This window comes from Mustela nigripes, chromosome 16, assembly GCF_022355385.1.
Source record: "Mustela nigripes isolate SB6536 chromosome 16, MUSNIG.SB6536, whole genome shotgun sequence".
NCBI lineage: Eukaryota > Metazoa > Chordata > Mammalia > Carnivora > Mustelidae > Mustela > Mustela nigripes.
The window spans coordinates 43,411,657-43,434,122 of NC_081572.1; the positions used below are offsets into that span (position 1 = coordinate 43,411,657).

At 37.0% G+C, this 22,466-nt stretch overlaps 1 protein-coding gene across 1 annotated transcript in view; it reads left to right on the top strand.

Moving 5' to 3' along the window:
* The window catches only part of CPD (carboxypeptidase D), a 77,697-nt gene that overhangs the window by 30,657 nt on the left and 24,574 nt on the right, over positions 1-22,466 (top strand). Inside the window, exons 3-8 of the mRNA XM_059379880.1 lie at positions 2,324-2,466; positions 3,052-3,221; positions 4,302-4,651; positions 5,098-5,289; positions 6,774-6,941; positions 15,909-16,018. Of these exons, the coding sequence (XP_059235863.1) occupies positions 2,324-2,466; positions 3,052-3,221; positions 4,302-4,651; positions 5,098-5,289; positions 6,774-6,941; positions 15,909-16,018 (1,133 nt within the window). The remainder of the gene's footprint in view (positions 1-2,323; positions 2,467-3,051; positions 3,222-4,301; positions 4,652-5,097; positions 5,290-6,773; positions 6,942-15,908; positions 16,019-22,466) is intronic.

Here is a 22,466-nt window from a genome sequence, read left to right on the forward strand (position 1 = left end):
CTCTCTCTCTCAAGTTAATAAATAAAATCTTTAAATAAAAAGAGTTATACAGGTGGCAAACAAGGAAAGATGTGGGGTGCCTGGATGGCTCAGTGAGTTAAGCCTCTGCCTTCTGCTCAGGTTGTGATCCAGGGTCCTGAATGAAGCCCTGTATTGCATCGGGCTCCCTGCCCAGCAGAGAGTCTGCTTCTCCCTTTGACCCTCTCCCTGCGTTCTCTCTCTCAAATAAATCAATGAAGTTAAAAAAAAAAAATAAAGAAAAGATGCTCCATATTGCATGTCATTAGGGAAATACAAATTAAAGCAACAAGTTACGGGCTCCTGGGTGTCTCAGTTGGTTAAGCGATGGCCTTTGGCTGCATCTCCCTCTGACACTGCCCCCTCTTGTGCTCTCTCTCTCATTCTCTCTCTCAAATAAATAAATAAATAAATAAGCAACAAGTTACTACTTCCTACCTACCAGAATGGTCAAAATCGAGAATGGCCAAAATCCAGAACAGTGGCTGATGAAAATGTCAAGCAACAGGAACTCTCTTTTATTGGTGATAGGGGAATGCAAAATGGTGCATCCACTTTGGAAAACAGTTTGGTGGTTTTTTAAAAAACCGAACATACTCTTACTATATGCTAACAGCTATGCTCCTTGGTATTTACCCAAAGGATTTGAAAACGTATGTCCATGGGGCGCCTGGGTGGCTCAGTGGTTTGGGCCGCTGCCTTTGGCTCGGGTCGTGGTCTCAGGGTCCTGGGATCGAGCCCCACATCGGGCTCCCTGCTCCGCGGGAAGCCTGCTTCCCTCTCTCTCTCTCTCTCTCTGCCTTCCTCTCTGCCTACTTGTGATCTCTGTCTGTCAAATAAATAAATAAAATCTTTAAAAAAAAAAAAAAAACGTATGTCCACACAAAAATCTGCATACAGATGTTTATAGTGGGTTAATTCATAATTGTCAAAACTTGGAAGCAACCAACACATCCTTCAGTAGGTAAACGGGTAAGATAAACTGTGGTACAGCCAGACAATGGCATATCATTTAGCACTAAAAAGAAAACTATCAAGTCATGGAAAGACATGGAGGAACTTTAAGTACCTATTACTAAATGGAAGAAACCAATCTGAAAAGGCTATGTACTGTGCTATCCCAACTCTGTGACATTTTGGAAATAGCCAAGCCATATGGAAATAATAAAAAGATTAGCGGTTGCCAAAGGTTAGGGAAGGGGAGGGCTTAGTAGGTGGGGCACAGTTGATTTTTAGGGCAATAAAACTATATGATACTGTAAGGGTAGAAACATGGAAGATCTCTGTACCTTCTCAATTTTGCTATGAACCTAAAATTGCCTTAAAAAATAAAATTTAGGGGCGCCTGGGTGGCTCAGTGGGTTAAGCCGCTGCCTTCGGCTCAGGTATGATCTCAGGGTCCTGGGATCGAGTCCCGCATCGGGCTCTCTGCTTAGCAGGGAGCCTGCTTCCTCCTCTCTCTCTCTGCCTGCCTCTCTGCCTACTTGTGATCTCTCTCTGTCAAATAAATAAAATTAAAAAAATAAAAAATAAAAAAATAAAATTTATTTGAAAAATCAAGTGACAGGAATGGTAAGGTAATAAACTTTCTACAGAACGAGTATGAGGGCTTATCTGGGTGTAGAAGTGGTGAAAGTGGTTGCTGTGGATGCTTATTCCCCTTTTTACTTCCCTCTTCCATTGAACACATTTTGAAAGGGTTTATTATGTCTCACCCTCTCTCCCCTCCCCTGATTTGTGCAGTTGCATCACCCTAGATTTTGCCTTTTTTTTTTCTTTTGTTACGTTCTTGATAAAGGGAAGTACAGTTAGAATAGTAGGCACTTAATAATGCTTAGGCATGAACATCCTTCACAACTTTAAGATCATGTATACCTTTCATGCTCATGCTGTCAAAAGTCTTAACCTCTCTCTGTCTATCCTACTTCTTAAATTTGTAAAATGGGTGAAATAATACCTATCTTATACACTTGTAAAGATTAAATGTTAATATTCTTAAAGCTCGTAGGACAGGTCTGGCATATGGTAAAGACCCAAACGTAGAGCTGTTATCATTATACTGTTATTAACTGGTGTGTTTGTACTCTTCTTAACTGTTCATCCTGTCAGTCAAATACATTTCCTTTATGTATATTCCTTTTCAGCATATATTCCTTTAACCTTCCTTCTTAGTCTCCTCTGTAATCCAAGAGCCTTCCCCAATTTCAAACCATGTTTTCACAAAAGAAAATTTATAGATGCAGAGATGGCTGATTTAATTTGTTTGGTCTTTCTGAGAATAAACATATTTTCCCTTATGTTACAGGTGGTATGCAAGATTACAATTATGTGTGGGCCAACTGTTTTGAGATCACATTAGAACTATCTTGTTGCAAGTACCCACCTGCTTCTCAGCTTCGACAAGAATGGGAGAACAATCGTGAGTCTTTGATCACATTGATTGAAAAGGTAAAAGTAGCTGACTGGAAGGTTGGGGAATAGAAATAGCAGATGATATAAGGAAGAAATTCAGTTGCACTGGAGTAACAATCTTTAACAGTTCTTTTCCTCTGGAGGGCTTTCTCTGATTGTCTTAGAACACTTTATAGACTGAAATAATCAACCAAATTTGTACTGTCAGGTTCTTACAATGTCATGTGATCATATTTGCTAGAGAGCCTTTACCACTATATGAGCCATGGACATCAGTTTAATTTAAATATCAGGCAGGGTAATATACTATTGAATATACCAGAAATTATTACTTAATGAAAAATTATTACTTGTTGAGAAAATTAAAAGTCTTGTTTGGAGGAGAGGGAATTTCGAAAGCATATTACTAGTCTACATGTCAGATATGTGTTAAGTGTAAGCGACAATATTTTTTGTCTATATTTTATTTTCACTTGAAGGTATTGAAAAATATTTCAGCAAAATAGAGATGCGACCTTATTTAATTTTTTTAGAAATTCTAGCATCAATGCAGAGAGAGGTGATGTTCTCTTGCCTTCCAAATTGTCTTTGAGCCGTCTACTTCGATTCCTGTTTTTTTAGGTTCACATTGGAGTTAAAGGATTTGTTAAAGATTCAGTAACGGGATCTGGTTTAGAGAATGCAACCATCTCAGTAGCTGGTATTAATCATAATATCACAACAGGCAGATTTGGTGATTTCCACAGATTACTTGTCCCTGGAACTTACAACATTACAGCTGTTTCAACTGGGTAAGAATTTAGAATCTGAAAATACCAAGCCTCTGTTTATAGCTAAGAGAGAAATACAGTCTAGGAAACATTATTGACTGTACCTGGCTTTTATTTTTTCCTTGTTTTCTGATTTTTTCCCTTTTACAGCGAAAAAATAGTATTGTGGAGTCTTGGGACATAGTCTATCAGTATAATTGGATGTGAAGCATAATTGTAAAATTTTGAGGAACCACAGTTTTAAAAGCTTAAAAAGATGGTCAGCTGTATAAAGTATTGCCTCAAAGCTAACTGAGTACCAAAATAGAAAAAACTCAGAGCTCTGGGAAAGACATTTTATTTTTATTTTTATTTTTTTAAAGATTTATTTATTTGTCAGAGAGAGAGAGCGAGCGAGAGCGAGCACAGGCAGACACAGTGGAAGGCAGAGTCAGAGGGAGAAGCAGGCTCCCTGCGGAGCAAGGAGCCTGATGTGGGACTCGATCCCAGGACGCTGGGATCATGACCTGAGCCGAAGGCAGAGCTGCTCAACCAACTGAGCCACCCAGGCGTCCCTGGGAAAGACATTTTAAAAAGTTGCCCTAACATCAGCTTTCTAATACGTAAAATAAATGAGTGGTTTCTTACCTCCCCCAGCCACCTTTCAGGAATCCCAGTTTGTTAAGGATTTATTTGAAAATGTTTCATTTAATTTTGAGCTTTTCTATTTGGGAAAGTAGTTGGAATGTCAGTGTGATAAGGCACAGCAAAGGATTGAATGGTTTATCCCTTCCTTGAGTACTGTAGCAATTGCTATGGTGGGTTAGTGACCTCCATCTTTCATATTATTCTTTCCTTTGCGTGTTATTTTTGGTAAGCATTCTAATACGTGGGACTAAGATGGTAAGAGAAGTAGTTCTTTAAAGACTTAATCTGGGATTCTCTGAGATCATGTCATAAAGTCTGGAATTTACCCATTTATCTTTATTTAGTTTGAGTTTTGATAGAACACCGAGTGTAAGAGTATGAAAAGGCTGTTGTGCTTTTATAATGTTAAAGCATTTTGTGTTTAAATTTAACTCCAAGCCACCTACTTTAAAAAAAAAAATTTTTTTTTTTCAGGTATATGCCACTGACAATTAATAATATAATAGTGAAAGAAGGACCGGCCACAAAGGTGAATTTTTCCCTTCGGCCAACTGTGGCTTCAGTAATCCCTGACACAACTGAGGTGGTAGTAACTGCTAGCACAGTCGCTCTGCTTAATAATCTTCCTGGAACACAATCCTTCCACCAGCCAATTCAGCCAAAGGACTTTCACCACCACCATTTCCCTGATATGGAAATCTTCTTGAGAAGGTTTGCCAATGAATATCCCAACATCACCCGGCTTTATTCATTAGGAAAATCAGTAGAGTCAAGGGAACTTTATGTAATGGAGATATCTGATAACCCAGGTGTCCATGAACCAGGTAATAAGCATGGTCTTATACATAATTTCAGTAGTGCCTTTCAGAGCTATGTACCATATTTCTGTGTTTCATCTAGAAAAGTCACCTTAAGTATGTGTAACTGGAACAAGGAAAATGTAACCAATCTTTTGCAAGAAAAAAAGAATATCCATTTCATAATCCATATTAGGCACGGTATTTAATGTACTGCATAGATTAGATTTTTTTCTGCTAATGGTATTTTTATTTTCATATTATATGGCATGTGTGTGCATGTGTGTATGCTTTGAACCTGCACAGATATATATTAGTAAAGAACCTGCTTTATAAGATACTTTTTCCTGTTTCTTTTGCCAAAATATATCTTTTCTTAAATTTTCAAGGTCTTACATATGTAGGGGAAAAAATAGAGTCCATGGTAAAATAAAAAGGAAAGAAACTCTTCCTTGTAATTATTTTGTTTTTAGGTGAACCAGAATTTAAGTACATTGGAAACATGCATGGAAATGAAGTGGTCGGACGGGAACTGCTATTGAACCTCATTGAATACCTTTGTAAGAACTTTGGAACAGACCCTGAAGTGACAGATTTAGTCCGCAGCACTAGAATTCACCTTATGCCTTCCATGAATCCTGATGGGTATGAAAAGGCCCAGGAAGGTAAAGAACAGCTATCTATTAATGCTTAACCTTTTTGGTTATCATATAGCATGATTATTTGGGAGTAGAAGAGAATTTGAACTGGTTGTTTCCTTGGAATTTATCATTTTGTTCTTATATAATTGTTCTGGCTTTTGTATTCTTATAAGATAGGCTAGTTCATTCAACAATTATGATACCAGGTTTACATTTAATGGAGTTCTCCACTTCGGTAATGGCTCTTATTTCCTAAAGATAATATAAGATTTTAATAAATTTTTCCATTTTAACAATAATTTTAAATAACTTAATTATTTGATTAATAAGAAATTAACAAATAACTTAATTTTAAAAGTTTAATTGCTTTTAAAAATTACCATTACCCAGTAATCTTGTTAAATTACTGTATTGGGAACACTGTCGCATAGGTGAAAACTCAACACCAAATCTCTTTTGAAGCCAGCGATTCTGTATTGACTCCCAGTTGTACTCCCCCTGCATATTCTAAACCTGCTGAGGTATTGACTTACCATTCCTCTACCTCCTCTGGGCCAGCCCATATCTGCCTCAGGGCAATATAGTCAGAAGAGGGTGGGGGGCAGGTTGCTTAGAGGGGCCACTTTATGCTGAACACTAGGAGTGTGAGAGTCTGTTTTTGCCCACCCGCGGTTACGTCCAGGCAATCATACCAGTGAGTAGAGTAGGTACCACCATATGAATATGCAGCCACATGGCTCTCACTGACTGAACACTAAGAGAATCATTTTTTATTATTCAGTGTACTTCACTAAGGACCTTCCTTATTGTCAGCCTCACAAATCCCTCCACATTCCTCTTTTGAGACCTTTACTGAGAGATGGAACAACTCACTACCAGTGAACCCCCCAGTAGGTTTTTCTCATTCACTTGCAAATTTTCCTCATTGCTGTGATTATAATAGGATTCCCACTCCTTATTAAAAAAGAGTAAATTTAGATTCAACCCTTTCTTCATCAGGTTAAACTTCCAACTGTGTTCTTGACTGACTACCTTTTTGTGATTACTTTAAGCATATCAGTTTTCTTTTTTTCATTCGGTCTGTTTCTTTAGGATGTCTAAGTGACGTGTATACCAATACAACAGAACCTCCCTCTGATCAGTCGTGTCCCCTCAACATTGTGATCGTGTCGGTGTATGGATTATTGGCAATTGAGCAATACTTTTTTTTGAGCCAGTACTTTAATATAATTTCTCTAGTTGGATATTTTCTTCCCCTTAAAGTATGGACAGAGGGCAGAAAAGAAAGGATAATAGTTTCACCTTTCTGGTGAAAAAGATCTGGAGGAGATACAATTTTTTAATGTGCAATACCGAAAACTGTATTTTTCGGTTTAATCATAGTGTGATTACTCGTAGTGAAGACTGATGTGTTCACATTTACTTTTGGATTAAGATAGCTGAAATATTATGTGTTGGGTTAAAATGTAAGTGAAACATGGCTTAAATTTAAATACTTTATCATACAGGAGATTCAGTAAGTGTAATTGGCAGAAACAACAGCAACAACTTTGACCTGAACCGAAATTTCCCAGACCAGTTCTTTCAGATCACAGATCCTACCCAGCCGGAAACTATCGCTGTAATGAGCTGGATGAAGTCCTATCCATTTGTACTGTCAGCAAACCTGCATGGAGGTAATAGCAACCTGATACTCCAGTAATTAATTCTTGTTGAGAGCATTTGAAAATCCTGGTGGAATGTTATCTGTTTATAGTTTCAGGCTTTCTTAAAATGGGTATCCTATTACCGATTTTACAGCAGAAAATAATAAAGATCTTTTCTCATTGCTTTTTAAAAAAATTTTTTAAATTAACATATAATGTATTATTAACCCCAGGGGTACAGGTCTGTGAATTGCCAGGTTTACACACTTCACAGCACATACCTTCCCCAAAGTCCATAACCCAACCACCTTCTCCCTACACGCCCCACCCCCGCCGCAACACTCAGTTTGTTTTGTAAGATTAAGAGTCTTGTGGTTTGTCTCCCTCCTGATCCCATCTTGTCTCATTGCTTTTTAAGCAAATTTCCTATTTTCCCCCTTTTCTTTCCTACTCTTCCCCTCCCCTATCCTCCCTCCTACATTCTTCTTCCTCTCTCCTTCTTCTCTCTCTCCTTGTCCTCCTCTCTCCCCCACCCTCACTTAGTTATTCAAGTGTTTTATATGTATCCCTCACATGTGTTTTATATTCATTTATATTCATTCCTCTCAGTGGGAATTTGGTAACATACTCTCTGTCATTCAGAGAAATTAAACACTAACAAACTTGAAATTTTTAGTCCTATTCTTCACTAGAATTTAATACTCTTTTATGTAAGTTTAGAAGACATTCCCTTATTTTTGCCTTGCTACGAATTAAACTGTAGCACAATGGCCTCATCCTTCTGTAGTGTTTGGGCGTATACACTTTCATAGAATTCAGCAGGAATTGGTCAGTTGGATAGGATGAGAGGTCAAGATTAAAAATCATCACAATGTTTGACTAGGGCTATATGAGTAAGAGTGAAAGTGTAAATACCAAAGAGAACTGAAAACATATGTCTGCAAGTAAACTTGTACATGAATATTCATAGTAGCATTATTCATAATAACCTGAAAGTATAAATAACCCAAATATCCATTACCTGATGAGTGGCCAAATAAAATATAGTATACTCATACAATTGATTATTATTTGACTGTGAAAAGCAATGCAGTCCTGATGCATTTTACAACATAAATGAACCTTGAAAATAAGCTAAGTGCTAGAAACCAGTCACCAAAAACCATACGTTACATGATTACATTTTATGAAATGTTCAGAGCAGGTAAATGTATAGAGATAGATAACAGATTCATGGTTGCCTCAGGCTATGGTGAACAATGGTGGGAGGAAATGGGAGTGACTGCTAATGGGTACAGGGTTTTCTTCTGGCATGATGAAATGATCTATAATTAGATAGTAATGATGGTTGTACAACCCTGTGAATGTACTAAACAACATTGAATTATATACTTTAAAGGGATGGATTATATGTTACGTGAATTACGGTTGACCCCCAAACAACATGAGAGTTAAGGGGGCTAGCCCATGTGCAGTTGGAAATGCATGTATAACTTTTGACTTCCCCCAGACTTAACTAGTAACAGCCCACTGTTGGCCAGAAGCCTTACTGATAACAACAACAGTTGATTAACATGTATTCTGTATGTTATGTGTATTATATACTGTATGCTTCGAATAAAGTAAGCTTGAAAACAAATTTATGATACCAAGAAAATCGTTTTTAGAAATACATTAATTCATTTCTACAAAATCATTAAGAAATACACATATAGTATTGTATTGATAAAAGTCTGCATGTAAGTGGATCCATGCAATTCAAGCCCCTGTTATTTAGGGGTCAACTCTTCAATAAAGCTGGATTTTTGTGTTGTTTTGTCTTTGTTTTAAAGAGCAAAGGTATTAGCATCAAGGGTAAGGGAAGTAATTAAGTGTCAACATATGTTGGATTATCTAATAAAGTATCAGAGTTGAAATTTGATGGACTATTAACCTGCCATGTTATTTATTTTTTTTTATTCTTTTTACCTGTGATTTTAGAATGACAGTACACACTTATGATGTTTATAATACTAGCTCCATTCCAATGAACATAATTTAGAGATTGACATATGTGGTATCAAGACCTTGGCATGGTGGGAGATACATCTTCAATCATGTGGACTTGTTTCTTTCCAGGACATATTTTGCTATAAATTTCCCTCTTAGAACCACTTTTGCTGCATCTCAAAGGTTTTTGAATGAGTGTGTTTTTATTTTTCATTTGTTTCTATGTACTTTTTAATTTTTCTTTTATTTTCTGATTGACCTATCTATTTTTTAGAAACATACTATTTAACCTCCATGTATTTGTGGTCTTTCCAGATTTTTTTCTTGTGGTTAACTTCTAATTTCATAGCATTGTGGTCAGAAAAGATGCATGGTATGACTTCTGTCTTTTTCAGTTTGTTGAGACTTGCTGTGTGGCTCAATATGTGATCTGTTCTGGAGAGTATAACATGTGCAGTTGGAAAGAATGTGTATTCCGCTGTTTTAGGATGAATATATCTGTTAAATCCAGCTGGTCCAGTGTATCATTCAAAGCCATTGTTTCCTTGTTGATTTTCTGTTTAGATGATCTGTACATTGATATAAGTGGAGTGTTAAAGTCCCCAATTACTGTGTTATTATCAATTAGTTCCTTCATGTTTATTATTATTTTATGTATTTGAGTGCCCTCTATTGGGTACATAAATATATATTCTGAGGATTTTACTTATTTATTTGTTAGAGAGAGAGCACAAGCATGGGGAACAGCAGGCAGAGGGAGAAGCAAGCTCCCTGCTGAGCAAGGAGCCCGATGTACAACTTGATCCCAGCACCCTGGGATCATTATCTGAGCCACAGGCAGACACTTAACTGACTGATCCAGGAATCCCTGGGTGCATAAATATTTACCATTGTTACATCTTCTTGTTGGATCATCACCTTTATTACTCTATAGTGTCCTTCTTTGTCTCTTATTACAGTCTTTGTTTTATTTTTTCATTTATTTATTTTTAAAGGATTTTATTTATTTATTTGAGAGAGAAAGAGCAAGAGAGAGCATGAGAAGGGGGAGGGTCAAAGAGAGAAGCAGAGTCCCCGCTGAGCAGGGAGCCCAATGTGGGACATGATTCCGGGATTCCAGGATCATGACCTGAGCTAAAGGCAGTCACTTAACTAACTGAGCCACCCAGCGCCCAGTAGTCTTTGTTTTAAAGTCTATTTTGTCTGATTAAATATCGTTACTCTGGCTTTCTTTTGACATCCATTTGTATGATAGATGTTTGTTTTTCCATTTCCCTCACTTTCAGTCTGCAGCCGTCTTTAGGCCTAAAATGAGTCTCTTGTAGACAGCATATAGATGGATCTTGTTTTTTATCCATTCTGTCACTCTCTGTCTTTTGACTGGAGCATTTAGTCTGTTTATATTCAGAGTAATTATTGATAAATATGTATTCATTGCCATTTTATTATTTGTTTTGTGGTTGTTTCTGAAGATTTTTTCTGAATATTTCCTGTCCTCCATGGTTTGTGATATATTCGGATTTCTTTCTCTTTATTCTTTGCAAATTTATGAATTTGTGAACTGTGGTTATCATTAGGTTTGTTTTTTATTTTTCTCTCCTTTTTTACTCAGGGAGTCTCCTTTCATATTTCTTTTAGGGATACTTTACTGGTCACGAACTCTACTTTAGTTTTTGTTCGTTTGGGAAAATCTTTATCTCTTCTTCCATTCCGAATGATAGAGTTGCTGGATAGAGTATTCTTGGTTGTAGGTTTTTCCCATTTAGCACTATTATGCCCCTCCTTTCTGACTTGGGAGGTTCCTGCTGAAAAATCTACTGATAGCTTTATGGGGTTTCCTTTGTATGTAACTGTCTTTTGTCTTGCTGCTTTTAATATTTTATCTTTATCAGTGTATTTTGCCATTTTAATTACAATTTATCTTTTTTTTTAAGATTTTATTTATTAATTTGACAGACAGAGATCACAAGCAGGCAGAGAGGAGGAATCAGGCAGAGAGGAGGAAGCAGGCTCCCCGCCGAGCAGAGAGCCCGATGCAGGGCTTAATCCCAGAACCTTGGAATCATGACCCGAGCCGAAGGCAGAGGCCTCAACCCACTGAGCCACCCAGGTGTCCCTTAATTACAATATATCTTGGTGTGGATCTGCTTTTGTTGATTTTGTTGGGGGATCTCTGTGCTTCCTGGATCTGGATATCTGTTTCCTTCCCCAGAGTAGGGCAGTTTTTAGCTGTTATTTCTTCAAATAAATTCTCTGCCCCCCTTTCTCAATTTCTTTCTCTAGGACTCCTATAATACAAATCTTTTTTTTCTTAACAGAGAGAGAGACAGTGGGAGAGGAACACAAGCAAGGGGAGTGGGAGAAGGAGAAGTAGGCTTCCCGCTGAGCCAGGAGCCTGATGCAGGACTCGATCCCAGACCCTGGGATCATGACCTGAGCCAAAGGCAGACACTTAACAACTGAGCCACCCAGGCGCCCTATAATACAAATCTTTTTGTGTCTGATAGAGTCACTGAGTTCCCTAAGTCTGGACTTGTTTTGCATAATTTTTTTTCTCTCCTTTGTTCAACCTTATTACTTTCCATTACTCTGTCTTCTAGGTCTGTTCATTCCATCAAATATTTAATTTATTGACCCCTTTAACTCTGCTATTATTCCTTATCTCTGTGTTAATGGTCCCACTGATGTCCTCTGCTCTTTTCTCAAGTCCAGTGAGTATCTTTATAATCATTGCTTTAAATTCTTTATCAGCCATGTTATTTATATCTGCTTTGTTTAGATCTCCAGCTCTAGCCTTGTCTATTCTTTCATTTGGGATACATATCTCTGTCTTTTCATTTTGTCTAAGTCTCTGTGCCTGTTTCTGTGCATTAGGAAAGTTAGCTACATTTCCTATCTTGAGGATAAGGGCCTTATAAAAAGGTCTAGTATTGTTCTGCTCTGTGTGTCATCCCTTCTTCCCCTAGAAGCCTGGTGTGTCTAGGAGTTATCTTCAATGTGTGCTATGTGTGCTCTGCTGTTTTGTCCTGGTTGCTTTATCCTTCAGGCCAGTTGCCTGCAGAGGCTCTCTTTGCCTGTTGTGGGCAGTATTTGGTCCCTGTCTTGAATGAGGTGAGTTTTAACTAGATATGCTCTGGTTTGCTTGTGAGATGAGACCTGTTGCCACCACCACTGGGACTGGGGCCCTACAGAACTCCCAGTTCAGGAGACACATTGTGGGCAAGGGCTTAGGCCAGTCTTCTGGGGTGAGGGTCCATGGGGTTGGAACTCAAGCAAGTGAGACTGGGAAGGGTGGCTCTTCCAGAGCACGGATGTGGGAAGGTGGAGGAATGGGGGGATAGAGCTTGGTGTAAGAAAGTTAGGTAGTGAGTGTCAATGCTGCACTGGTTCCCACAGGTGGCCCTGTGCTTATGCTGAGGAATGGGGGAGGGAGATCGCTCTGGCCAGTTTCTTTGTTCCTGGAGATGTCTCTCGGTAAATGCTGCCTCTCTGGGACACAGTCTGAGATGAGGAAGTAACCTCCCCTCCTTGTGCCCCAGGTGCTCCTCAGATCGCTGCTTCCATGCTGCATGTCCACACACAATTTCCCCTGCCTTCTCTTAAAGAGCAGCCCCAATGTCCTTTAAGTTCTCCCAGAGCCAAGCATGCTGACATTTAAAACTCCAGGCTTTAAGCCCCACTGGTTGCAAGGACTCGTGGAATTCGGGCCTTTTTGCTTTCCAAACCAATTGCTACGGGGGTTTGTTTTCCCCTGTGCATCCCTCTGTCTCTCGACTTTCTCTGCAACTATGGTTCTCTCTCCACTGCAGCGGCCATGATCCATTTCTCTCCTAAACCATGTCTCCACATTTCCTACCTTCTTCTGTGTGGCCTCTTCTCTATGTTTAGTTGTGGAATTTGTTGTGCCAGACTTCAGATTGATTTCTGGGGTATTTAGGATGTTGATAGTTTTCTAGCTGTATTCATGGGATGCAGTGAGCCTGTGGTTCTCCTATTCTACCACCATCTACCCCTCCCTCTCAATGATTTATTTTGTTTTCTTATCATGAAATCTTTAAGTGAGTTTTGAAATCTTAGCAAAGAAATTTAAAAGAGGATTTCTTTGGTGTCAAAAATTTAGAAGGATTTTGTCTTGTTTTGTTTTTTAAAGATTTTATTTATTTATGAGAAAGAGAGAGTGCACACAAGCAGGGGGAGTGGCAGGCAGAGGGAGAGGGAGAAGCAAGTTCCCGCTGAGTGGAGAGCCCAACATGGGACTCGATCCTAGGACCTGGGATCATGACCTGAGCCCAAGGCAGATGTATAACCAACTGAGCCACCCAAGTGCCCCAGGATTTTGAAAGAATATAGAGAATAGTAAAATTCCTCTTTGTAAATTTTGATACAATTTTTGTATTGAAGTAAAATTCATACAAAAAAAATTAATCATGTTAAAGTGAATAATTCAGTGACATTTTGTGTATTCACAATGTTGTGCAACCACCATCTCTATTTAGCTCTAAGACATTTTTCCTCCCTAAAAGGAAATTTCTTACCTACTAAGCAATTCCTTCCTATTTTCCCCTCCCCTCAAGCCCTGCTAACAACCAGTCAGTATTCTGTCTCTGTGGACTTGCCTGTTTTGAATATTTCATAGAAATTGTGTCATGCAATATATGATCTTTTATGTCTACTTTCGCTTAACATAATGTTTTCAAGTTCATTTAGATTGTAGCATTTATTAGTAGTACTTCATTCCTTTTTATGGGCAAATAATATTTCATTGTATGTATATTTCATTGTACATATGTATATTTATTTATCCATTTTTCCACTGAAGGACATTTGGGTTGTTTCCACTTGCTCACTATTATGAATAATATTGCTGTGAACAATAGTATAAAATATCTGAGTCCCTGCTTTCAATGCTTTTGAGTAATTCCATGCTTAGTGCTTTTTAAAAGAAAGTTTAATTCCAGTGTGGTTAACATATAGTGTTATATTAATTTCAGATGTATGATATAGTGATTCAACAACTTTCTACATTACTTAGTGCTCGTCATGATAAGTGTACTCTTAATCCCCTTCACCTATTTCCCCCAACCCCCTACCAGGCTTCCCTCTGGTAATCCTCAGTTTGTCCTCTATAGTTAAGAGTCTGTTTTTTGTCTGTCTCTTTTTCTATGTTCATTTGTTTTGTTTCTTCAGTTCCACATATGAGTGAAATCATACGGTATTTGTCTTTTTCTGACTTATTTCATTCAGCCATGTTTTAGCTTTTTGATGGAAAAGCCATCATATGATGATTGCCTCTTTATCTTTTTAAGGAACTACCAAACTGATTTCCACAGTTGCCATACCACTCTACATTCCTGGCAATGTATGAGGGTTCCAGTTTTTCTATATCCTCATCAACGCTTATTATTTTCTGTTTTTTATATTATAGCCATTTTAGTGGTTAAAGAGTGGTATATCATTGTAGTTTTCACTTGCATTTCTCTGATGACTAATAATGAGCATCTTTTCTTGTCTTGGCCATTTGTGTATCTACTTTGGAGAAATATCTGCTCAAGTCTTTTGCCAATGTGAAATTTTTAGTCTTTTTGTTGAGATGTAAGAATTCTTTATATAGTCTAGATTCTAGACCCTTATCCAATTGCTGATTTTGAAATATTTTCTCCTGTTCTCTGTTCTATAGATTATATTTTAACTTTTTAAAAATTTTAGCTTTCTTAATGATGTCCTTGACACAAAAAAGTTTTTAATTTTGATGAAATCAAATTTATTTTTTCCTTTATTGTTCCTGCTTTTTAGGTTGATACTAATTATTTTTTAAAAATAGACTGTTTAACAGAAATAAGTCTCTTATGACCTTTTTTTTCTTTCCTTAGAAAATTGGCTGTTGGAAAAACAGTACTGACTAGAAGTTGATGTTGACTTTTTTCTGTTTGAATTTTTAGATATGGGTCATAATTCTGGGGTGAAATTAAATTTTTTTGACACATTAAATTTGTCTAGGAAGAGGTATGGAAGTATACTTGTTTTTGTTAGAACTATTTTGGGGAATAGAATAAGCATACTTCTTCATACTTCTTAAAGAATTTTTTTTTTTCTGTGTCAGTGGTATTTGTTACCACAAGATTACTTCCATCTAAATTCAAATTGAGTATGTTCTTTCAATTCCATTCCCATGAAGTGGCATGATAAAAAGGGCAAATATCTATCTATGCTTAGCAGTGGTAGGCTATATGGACAGATGAACAAATGAAAACCATGTGACAAATAGAAAAATAAGGGATTTCATCTTGGGGTGGGAGAGTAGGCATGTGTAGCTCAGGGCTCTTACTTGAGAAATACCCTAACTTCTTTATGCCCTATGAGGAGCATGAAGGGACATATGCTTTAAAGCATCAGTTTCTTTACCTTAGGTCATGAAAAATCATACAATGCCACTCCAGTTAACTAATTTCTAAAGTGAGTATAAGGGAAATTTTAGCATTTTTTACTGAGTGTAGGGCTGGCTCTGCTATTCATACATGTCATTTCACCCCTCTATTTTAGACTCCACATCTGCAAAATGAAGAGGCTGGATTAGTTGACCTTCAAGGATCCTTTCTTATTTTAAAATTCCATGACATTATAAATGACTGAACTTTATTAGAAGAGTATCACATTTTGCTCATTTTTTCTGATCCAATATATTGTAAAACTGTTTAAATTAAGCCTGTATACTTCTGGTTTTGGCTCTGACATAAATTATACCTAGAAGTTCAGGTACATTCCTAAGACCTTTCTAGTTAAGGCAACCTTTAAGTGTCATGCATAGCTATTTAATATTTCACTTATCCAATGGATTTTCCGTTGAGGAAATTAGCAACTTTTTTATTTCTGATGAGGAAATAAGCCTTGGAAAATTGTATTAGTTTTTTCTCTTGGCATTTCTATTGGTACTGTTGTCAAAGTGTACTTTATGTTGGTACCCATCTTGAAGGCGATAACATGATACATTTTCCTTTTTTCCCTTTGCAGGTTCTTTGGTAGTGAACTACCCTTTTGATGATGATGAACAAGGGCTTGCCACATATAGTAAATCACCAGATGATGCTGTGTTTCAACAAATAGCACTTTCTTATTCCAAGGTAAGTTTGTGTTTAAACAAAAGTACTCTCAGATTCATTAATTTAAAAAATGGGTTGAAACAAAGTCAGGTAAGACTATGGTCAAGTGCTTTCTTTTTGGTTAAGCTTTCCATGATTCCTTACAGTCAGTCTTAACTGCTTTTTCTACTGTTTTCTACCTTACTTTGATTATACTACATATTTCTCCATTAGCCTTTAATCTCAAGTAATGTCTTTTTGTCTACAATTTTTAGCATAGCACCTGAATCATAATAAACTAAACATGGTAATATAAATTAGCATGCTGGTTTATTTCATTTGGCTAGTATTTAAGTTATAAACCTACTTGTAGTCTAAGGTAGAGGTTGACAAGCTCCAGCTCTAGGGCCAAATCCAGCCCATTAACTGCTTTTGTAAATAAAATATTAACACTGCAACTCTGTGGTCTCAATCACAGCCTTCTGTCATTTCACATTGCCCGTGCCTTCATTGTGAGATTGTTGGGAGTTTCTAACAAGAGAATATATCTATTATTACACTTTAAAAAATAGTTGCCTTCTGTTTGGGCACACCAGGAGTAGAGGGATGTTCATGGCATAAGAGAATATTATACCCTCTGAATAATCAAAATAAAAATTAAGTGATCAGATTTTGCTCATATCCCCATCAAATTTGGTGCCTGATATTATAGTTCTTCTTTTTATCCTCATTGTGACTTTGAGTTCCTTAGCGTCTTTTTGTTTTCTTTTCTTTTCTTTTTTTTTTTTTTTAAGATTTTATTTATTTATTAGAGAGAGAAAGAACACGAGCACACTTGAGCAAGGGGGAGAGACGGAGAGGGAGAAGTAGACTCCCTGCTGAGCAGGGAGCCTGACAGGGCTCCATCCCAGGGCCCTAGGACCATGACTTGAGCCAAAGGCAGACACTTAATCGACTGAGCCACCCAGGCGCCCTTTTTGTTTTTGTTTTCTTTGACTTTTAATTCTTTTGATTTTACTTTCTATCCCACTACTTACGGACATCCCTTTCAGTGATACTCTCACTCACACCTTGGGATACCCTTTTGACCTACCTGCCTTGCCAGTGTCCAATCCACAGTAATTACCACTATATCCCAGAAAAGTCGCACAGTCATGGAAATCGACCACACTGTATCTATGCTCTCTAACCTCAGCAGAGCCCTCAGTTCTCCTTGGCAGTATTTCATGTTTTGCTCCTTGACTCTTTGGCTCATTTCCCACTTGGATGATTCTAAACTTTTGTCCTCTATCTGAACCTCCTAATCCCAGCTTTACTCGCCTTATTCTTAGTAGATCACTTTGCCTTGACTAAGTATACCTTTGAATAATCTGATGTGAGTTCATTCAGATAATGTCTTCTCTGTTATTACCAATTTGTGACTTTCCCATATTTTCCTCCATTTCTTGATCCCACCACATCCTGCTTCTTCTGAAATCTTATGCCTCCATTTCCTCTGTTGTAAATGGGAAAGGTGATAATTAAAAACCTCACTCTTTACTCACAGCCTCCTTTCTCTTAGCCATGATCTGTCATGATCTATCATTCCCCCTTGTGCCCTGCCATATAGCTTCATGGTGAGGAAAAGCAAACCAAGACAATCTGCAAAGACAGAAGAGGGGGACTAATGAAGGGTAGTCCTGAAGGTGATGGAATGATCACCAAACATAAAGTACACCCAAAATCTGAAACCTAAATAAAGAAGCAGCTGGGCAGATGAGAGTACTGGAATATTGGGAAGAGATTTCAAAGTATATACAACTTACAAGATCTGGTGCAATTTAAAGGGACAGACATAATTTAAAAAGATAGATGGATTTAAAGGGAAATCTTTCAAACTCTTAACTTCTGGGGCAGAAAAAAAGGCAAAAAGAAATGAAGAAATGCCCTTTGGTGTAATTGGACAGTGAAGAGGAAAAAAAGAAAGAATGGGAGGTGTAGGATTGTACAAGACAGAAGAAAACCATAAAATCAGGAGACTCACAGCTGTACCCTTAACATCAAGGCAGATAAAACAAAAACAAGCTAAAGTACCTTGACTGCTAGACTGACAGAAAAGGGTACCCTTAACTAAGAATTTTATGTATAACAGCCCAGTATTATAAAAATGAGCACAATATTAGTAAAATCCATGGAGAACTATTTGAGAAAATTAGGAAATGAAATTTTGTCTATTGTCTAAGGAAACCTGAACTATCACCAAAAAATGATCAAGAAGCAGAAAAAAACTGTAAGTCAAACACTCCAAACAGATTAAATATACCCAAACACACATTGAGTATATGAAAACCCGTGAAGGCTCAGCTATTTAAAAAATGAAAACAGAAATAGAAAAAAAAAGATAGGAAGAGAACAAGACAAAATCATCTCTAAAACAAAAAGAACTTATAAGAGCTAAAGACCTCATACTTACTACCAACTATACAATTTCAAACTTACTACACAACTACAGTAATTAAGATACTGCCATACTGACATAACTAAAGATCAGTGAATTAAAATTGAGTACAGAAATAATCTCTTATTTGTATGTTCAGTTGATTTTTTGACAAGGGCACCAAGACAATTCAGTGGAGAAAGAATAATCTTTCCAATAAATGGTGATATGAAAACTAAGCACATGTAAAATAATGAATTTGGGTCCCTTCCTCACATCATATTCCAAAATTATCTCAAAATGGATCATAGTCCTAAATGTAAGAGCTAAGCCTATAAAACTTTTAGAAAAAATACAGGAATAAATCTTTGTGACATTGGGTTAGACACTGGTTTCCTAGAGCACAAGTGACCCAAAAAAAGATACATTGGATATCATCAAATATTAAAACATTTTTTTGCTAGATTACCGTATTAGTTTCCGATAGTTGCTGCAACAAAGTTTCACCAGCTGGTTGCCCTAAAGCAGCAGACACTTATTTTCTCATTGTTCTAGAGTCTAGAAGTCCAAAATAAAGATGCTGGCAAGGGTAAGCTCTTTCTGAAGCCTGTAGGGGAATCCTTCCTTGTCTCTTCCTAGCTTCCAGTGTTTTGCTGGCAATCTTTGGCATTCATTGACTTCTAGATTGAGTACTCCAGTCCTCTGTCTTCACGTGGCATTCTCCCTATGTCTATAACCAGATTTTCCCTTTTTATAAAGATATCAGACATGTGGGATTAGGGCTCACTCTAATTACCTCATTTCAATGTGATTACCTCTGCAATCAAATACATATTCTGAAGTCTTTGGGGGTTAGGACTTCAGTATATCTTCTTGGGGAGATAGAATTCAAAACACATTAACAGAGTATCAAGGAAATACAAAGACAACCCACAAAATAGGAGAAAATTATATGTCTGATAAGAATCTTGTATCTAGGGTCGCCTGGGTGGCTCAGTAGGTTAAAGCCTCTGCCTTCAGCTCAGGTCGTGATCCCAGGGTCCTACGATCAAGTCCTGCATCTGGCTCTCTGCTCAGCAGGAGCCTGCTTCCCTTCCTCTCTCTCTACCTGTGATCGCTGTCTGTCAAATAAATAAATAAATAATCTTTAAGAATCTTATATCTAGAATATAGGAAGAACTCCTATAACTAGATAATTAAAAGGCAACCTAATTGAAAAATGAGTAAAGGATTTGAATCCACATTTCTCCAAAGAAGATACACAGATTACCAAGAAGTACACAAAAAGAGACTTAATATCATTAGCCATGAGGGATATGCAAATGAAAACCACAATGAGATAGCCATTTTGTACCCACTAGGATTGGCTATAATTTAAAAAAAATGGAAAATGGTAAAGATGTAGAGAAACTGGAACACTTCTATATTGCTGGTGGGAATGTAAAATGGTGCAACTGCTTTAGAAAACAGTATTACAGTTCCTAAGAATATTAAGTATAGAACTACCATATTATCTGACAATTCCACTCTTAGATAGATGCCCAAGATAAATGAAAACACATGCCACACAAAAGCTTATACAGTTGATCCTTGAATATCAACAGGGGTTTTAACTGCCTGGGCCCACTTGTATATGGATTTTTCCTGCAGTACAATACAGTACTGCAAATATATTCTCTTGTGATTTTCTCAATAACATTTTCTTTTCTCTAGTTTACTTTGTTGTAAGAGTACAGTATATAATATACTAAATATATGTTAATTCACTGTTATGTTATTGGTAATGTAACAGTAGACTATTAATGGTTAGGTTTTAGGGGAACAGAAGTTATACCTGGATTTTTGACTGTGTGGGGGCACTGGCACCACTAATCCCTGTGTTGTTCAAGGGTCAACTATACACGAATGTCATAGCAGCATTATCCATAGTAGCTAAAATGAAAACAATCCAAATGGCCATCAAATGATAAATGGATAAACAAAATATGGTCTATTCATGCAGCGAGTATTATCCAGCCATAAAGAGGGATAGAGTACAATAAATTACAACTTGAGTAACTCCGGAAAACATTATGCTAAGTGGAAGAAGGTAGTCACAAGAGACCACTTATTCACTTATTGTATGATTCCATTTATATGAAATGTCCAGAATAGGCAAGTCCATAGAGGTAGAAAATAGATTGGTGGTTGCCCAGGGCTTGGGAGGCAAGGAAGGCCACAGAGGAGGTTGAAGGAAAATGAGGAGTGCTAATGGGTGTGGATTTCTTATGGGGCGATAAAAAAGTCCTAAAATTACCATGGTGATTATCACACACCTCAGTAAATGTACTTCAAAAACCATTGAGATGTACACTTTAAATGGGTGAGTTATGTTGTATGTGAATTATATCTCAGTAAAGCAGATTTTAAGAACCTTAAGAAGACTGAGGGGTGGGGCATCCATTCCCATCCATCCCAGTTTAGGTATAGGCCAAAAGGAATCTAGAAGTTACGTATCAAAATATTAAATGATCTTTGGCTTATAATTTTTCTTCTTTTTGTGCTCTTGAATTTTCTAATCTTTTTATAATAACATTTATTATATATTAAGTATAATGAAATTCAATTAATTCAATTAAGTGAGAGTGAAGAAACAGCTTTCTGCTGTACAACGTGACAGACACCAACTGACAAGAAACTTTCAAGGAGGCATTAGTGGAAAAAGTAGTGAGTTCTGAATAAAAATTATTTTATTTTAGTTAACAGTATTACACCAGTGTTAATTTCCTTGTTTTGATCATTGTAGTTTGGTTACCTAAGATGCTAACATTAGGGAAAGCTGGATTGAGAGTATATAAAACTCTCTGTACTATTTTTGCAACTTCTCTGCAAGTCTAAAATTAGTTCAGGAGAGAGCAAAAGAAAAGAAGAAAACTGAGTAGTCTTTTGTCTCTGCTTCCTTACTGCTCTCTCCTCTCAGTTTCTTGTCATCTGTCTTCTCCCTCCATTGTTTTACCTGGAAGCCTCCCCTCAAAGTTTACCAGAAATCTGTTGGGTTTTTTTGTTTTACTTTCTTGATCTCTGAAGTCTGACACTATTGTCTTCTTCCCTTGATCTCTGCCCCATTGTGTATTAGAAAGTTCTGCCATTTTTTCTCTTTTGTTGGCTGCACATTGTCTCTTTCACTTTTTTTTTCCTCTCCATCTTCCATCCTTAGCCATTTTTACTATCTTAGCAATTGCATCCAATTGTATCACCACTATGTGGATGTCTTTTTAAAAAACTGTTTCACGGAATGGGAGTTATTTTAAACAGATGAAAAGATACAGGCAAACAAGAAGAAAATAAACCTAGAGAGCTCCCATCATTTAAAATCTTGGTATATGAGTTCTAGACTGTGTGTGGACTGAGACTAGACATCCTCACCCTCAGTCTTCTTTAAGTTGTCAAGCCATTAGCTTGAAAATTTTAATTAGGTTTTTAAAAAATGGTCAGAGGAGAGAGAATTAAAGGAGATGGCGAATGCACATGGTAAAATCAAAGGCCATCACTTTCTGGGGGCTCATGATCCCACTCTTGGATTATTTCAGTAGTACTTTGATGGGTCTCCCTGACTTTGGTTTCTTTTTCACATTATTTTTATAAACTTACTAGAGCCATGGATATTTCACATATCACCCTTTCCTTGGAGATTTTTAGTGGCTCTTTTTTACTCTGAGAATAAAGTCAAAATAAAGGAATAGCTACTTCCTAGAACTATGGTGTCTGGAGTGAGGTTTATACTAGATGATCCAATAAGATGTAGGAAGAATATTAAAAATTCTATTTATATTTTTAAGTTTATCCCTTAAATATTTTTTTATTTTTATCCAGGTTATATTATATGTATTATATTAGTATAATAGTACACATATATAATTTATAACTGAATGCATAGATAGACATAGGAGGTACATGCACATCTTCAGTGAAAAAACCAGAAAGCAAAAGAGCACTACCCAGCAATGGGGTAAAGCAGTGGGGGAAAGCAGTGGGATCATAAGCTTGTAATTGGTATGTTAAGTTTATGAAAGGGAATTGTTCATATATATGTGT